At 40.2% G+C, this 4,525-nt stretch overlaps 1 protein-coding gene across 1 annotated transcript; it reads left to right on the plus strand.

Moving 5' to 3' along the window:
* The first annotated feature begins 2,195 nt into the window (after positions 1-2,195).
* LOC110899674 (ethylene-responsive transcription factor 1A-like) lies at positions 2,196-3,105 on the plus strand. Its single transcript, XM_022146563.2, has one exon. It carries the CDS (start codon positions 2,360-2,362, stop codon positions 3,011-3,013), a length of 654 nt encoding a protein of 217 aa, XP_022002255.1. The 5' UTR covers positions 2,196-2,359; the 3' UTR covers positions 3,014-3,105.
* Positions 3,106-4,525: the final 1,420 nt, after the last annotated feature.

Here is a 4,525-nt window from a genome sequence, read left to right on the forward strand (position 1 = left end):
CCGACGAAAGTTGTTGTGTTTCGTCAATACGGATCCGACGAAAGTTGTTGTGTTTCGTCAATAAGGATCCGACGAAAGTTGACGTGGTTTAGTTAATAAGGACTCGACGAAAGATGTAATCTTTCGTCGACAGGATCATCAGATAAAACGGATGTTTAGGCCGAGTTTGATTATGAAAAACTATGTAATGAAAGAATGTTATTACCTGTTAAGAATATAAATATTGACTGAGGAAAACATGGTTTGGTTGTTATGAATAGTACCCTTGACTGTTAAATAATGTTGTGAAACGTACATGTGAATGGTGGAAACTTTATGAGTGAATAACTACCATGTTGCTTGTGTGCGCTATGATCCTAATTTATACATGAACCATGCGACTGTAAACTGATTTCGTATACATGAATACCATATGCTGTGACTGTTTAAGTGTGAACAAGTAGCTAGTCATACCGAGCAAACCAAGGTGAGTTCACTTCTCTCAAAACAAGCATGCGTCCGGTGGGGACAATCAAACTGACAAAACTTGTAAACGGATTTTCGTAAACCCATATCCTTGTAGGGTATATGAGGCGGTTTTCAAATACCCACATCCTTGCAGGGGATGTGAGGCGGATTTCACATACGCATATCCTTGCAGGGGATATGCAACGGTTTTCAGTAAATGTTATAGTTAGATAATACACTCACTTCTATCACTTAAGTCCCATCATTCTACCGGGTTGTTGCTTGTAGGGCAACGAGGTTATTAGTTGATAGCGCTATTAGGTTTAGCACCCTCACGACGTACATGGATAGGACGGGCGTGAACTAATAACTTTAAATCATGACCAATGTTTGATAGAGCATTGGGGAAGGGCAAAAAGGGCCGTCTGCGGTATCGAGATACTATCAACATAATACAGCTTAACAAATCATAAAACACTACTTGATATTAAACGGAATAAGCAAACTGTGAACTCACCAGCCTGTCTGATACACTTCTTTCTGCATGCTTGCAGGTCCTTAGGTTCATGGATTGGAACTTGCTATCTGGGAGTGCTGGAGTGGTCATGGGTCGTAGTTCTTGGATACAAGTTTAATAACTATCTTATAATTGTTTTGAAACACTTGAACTAATTACTTATGTTTTGCTTCCGCTGAACGTATTTCTTTTGGATTATGTTTGAATTTACTTTATGAAATAAAAGGAATCTTTTATTAAATACTATGTTATGGTTCAATGTGATTGGTCACACGCCTCGTGGGGGTTTCCGCTTGGGGTATTTTTGGGGGTGTGACAACTTGCTTCCCTTTTTTCCGTTTCGAGGTTTGGGGTTTCGTCTCCGAAACACATTTTTCAACTTCATCTTCTACGGGTTGAGACGATTCTACCAGTGACAGTGAAGGTTGTGGTTGCAATTGAAATTGTGAGTTGAACGAGTTTCACATTAGCATTTGTTGCAAGGTTTGCATTTGTTGCATGGATTGCATTTGGCTTGTTTGAGAGAAAGCGTTGGGGGTTTGTTGGAAACCCGAGAAAGAAAATTGTGATGTCGACCAACTCGGATCCATCGTAGGATAGTAGCCGGGTACCGAGAAAACATTTAGGTTTGGGTTCAGATTTGGGTTTGTGTTCGCATTTGAGTTTGGGTTCGGGTAGTTTGGATTGTATGGATCCATGGCAAAATTCATTAAAAAAGTGAAGAATTTTATAAAGTTGTGAGAGAGTTTGGGTTGAAATGGTTAAAAAATGGGGTGAAAGATGTGTATTTAAAGATAAAATAATTATCTTTTTTTTTAAATATAGCCGTTTGGCATTAATTTTGAAATTTAAAATTTTTTAAAGTAGCCGTTAAACGACATCTTTTTGCTGCGATGGCGGCCCGGCTGGAACGACTTGCACAAGACGGAGACGACGTCTCTCTAAAAATGGTGTTGCGGGATAGCGACGGTCCAAAACATACCAGGGACGTACCCATACCAAGTAGACTAAGAAAATAGATGATGTAACACAAAAACCATGTCCCATGTGACGGTTTATGAAACAGTCCACCACCATCCCATACCACAAAAACCATGTCCCTTGTGACCGTTTTAGACCACGTCATCCACCCTCATCAAAATTGCAAGTTGCAACATAAAGTCATGTGCGTAAAATCCCACTACAATAAATGATCTTCCAAGAAACATCCATGCTCCAACAAAGTTCAAAAATATTCATTTTAATACTTTTTTAACATTATCCGTAGCAGGTGCACGCACCTTTCCCAATTCTCAACTATTTAACCCTTTTCATTCCTCAACCGAAAACCGGTCCAAGATTTGCTCACAAATCTCACAACTAAATAACCTTTTTTTATTACCGATTTGCTAAAACATGATGGCAAATAATGGGTTCGATTCCGATTTCGCTCTTCTTGAGTCTATTCGCCGGCATTTGCTAGACGATTCATCTGCCATAAACTCCGGCGACGGTTTTCCACCGATGTCTTGCCAGAGCAATATCTTGTTTCCTTGTTTTTCAGACACATGGGGTGAATTACCCTTGAAACAGGACGACTCTGATGACATGTTAATCGCTCAGTTTCTTCACGAAACATTGGATTTTGACTGCCACCCGTCGCCGGCGGCGACCTTATCGGAAAATGCTACAACTGTTAAATCCGAGCCGGAGAGTCTTGTGAGTTCGCCGGAGATTTCGAGATTTCCGGCGGTATCGCCGGAGAAGGGGAAGCATTACAGAGGAGTGAGGCGGCGGCCGTGGGGTAAGTTTGCGGCGGAAATACGGGATCCGGCGAAGAATGGTGCGCGCGTGTGGTTGGGGACGTTTGAGACTGCGGAGGATGCGGCGGTTGCGTATGATAGGGCGGCGTATCGGATGCGAGGTTCACGTGCTTTGTTGAATTTTCCGTTGCGGATTAATTCTGGTGAGCCGGAGCCCGTGAGGATAGCGTCAAAACGGAGGTCGACGTCACCGGTGAGTTCATCGGATGATCGGTCCCCGAAGAGGAGAATATTGGATAGACAATGACTATTACATTGTGTCACATTTTTTAATTTTTTTTAATTTATTGTGTGTAATGGGTGTTTCTTGTGCATAAATGACATCTTTTTTATATCCAACCGGGTCATAACGTCACCTAGTGTCGTTATAGATAAAAAAAACCTTGTCGATATCAATGTTGATTAAATAGATCCAGTATCTTAATGTAATTTTAAATGTTCCCTCAAATTTAAAGCAACACATGAAGCAGCAGCACATGACCTAGGCGTTCTAGAAGGCGTTGGGATATTTTATAATTAAAAATTAGAATATACAAAAATTATAATTAGAATATATTATAATATACAAAAAAGAAAACTAATAAAAAAAGAAACGACTTGTACTCACACTTGCAAAGTTGCAAGCAGTTAATGCCTGAGGAAAGACCTAATATAGTCAAATATGAAATATGAAATATTCAATCCCGAACTCCAAATCTGATATGAACGGACACTATTTTGACTTTGACTTTGGAACAATATTGATGATAAATTGATAACATTTGTTTGTCAATCAAGATTTCATCGACTTGTGGTCGGATTCTTGTTTCTCGATATACTCTTTCAAGACCACTCACCTATTACCTTGATCATGGGCTCATATGATTTTGGTCCCATCCCTTTTAGGTTTTTCAACTCATACCTCAACTGAACTGAAAAACATTACTAAAGAAGCAACACAAATTTTACTTTCACGGGTGTAGTGAAGGAAGGTAATTTGAAACACAATGAAAGAATGAACAGAGCCCAGTTTGAGTTTAAGGCAATTGAAGAGGTTATGGAAAGTAGGGACTTGGACGAAGAGGAGTGGATGAGGAAGGATTGTCTAAAAGAGTTAGCCGTGTTGGAAGTGCAACAAACGAAGGATTCGCAACAGATATCATGAGTTACGTGGGATTCCTTTGATGACGATAGCTCGGCCTACTTCTACCGAATAATCAAACACAAAGCCATTGAAAATTATTTAAAGGGTCTATGAAAGAGTGACCCATGCTACGATAATGCTGCAAATCGCCAACCAATGGACCTCAACAACCTGTACCGAACAAACCTACAAACGGGTGAGATTGAGTATTATCTGATAATGCCGCAAATTTCTCCACAGTTGTCGCATCTGTCATCACCGACACTTGTACCCAGTTTCATCTAGCATCCCACTCAAATGTCACAATCGTCGCTAAATTCTATACGATTCCCGTATCCCATCGCAATCCATACCCGAAAGCCAACCCATACCTGAAACCCAACCGACTTCATCCAACAAATGTAAACACCGTGAGAAGGATCCAGATCAATAACGCGCTTCGAAGTCAGTTGAGGGGTGGACACCAACCGAGGAACTAGCTTTGTCACAAGTGTGGCTCCACGTAACGGAAGATCCGGTTGACGATAATATTATTTTTTCGCAATTAAATTTACATATTATTAACAAAACGTATAATATTTTTTGTCACCTAAGTGTATAATATTATAAGTAGGAAATAACCAAGACCAAATCATG

This window comes from Helianthus annuus, chromosome 13, assembly GCF_002127325.2.
Source record: "Helianthus annuus cultivar XRQ/B chromosome 13, HanXRQr2.0-SUNRISE, whole genome shotgun sequence".
Taxonomy (NCBI): Eukaryota; Viridiplantae; Streptophyta; class Magnoliopsida; order Asterales; family Asteraceae; genus Helianthus; species Helianthus annuus.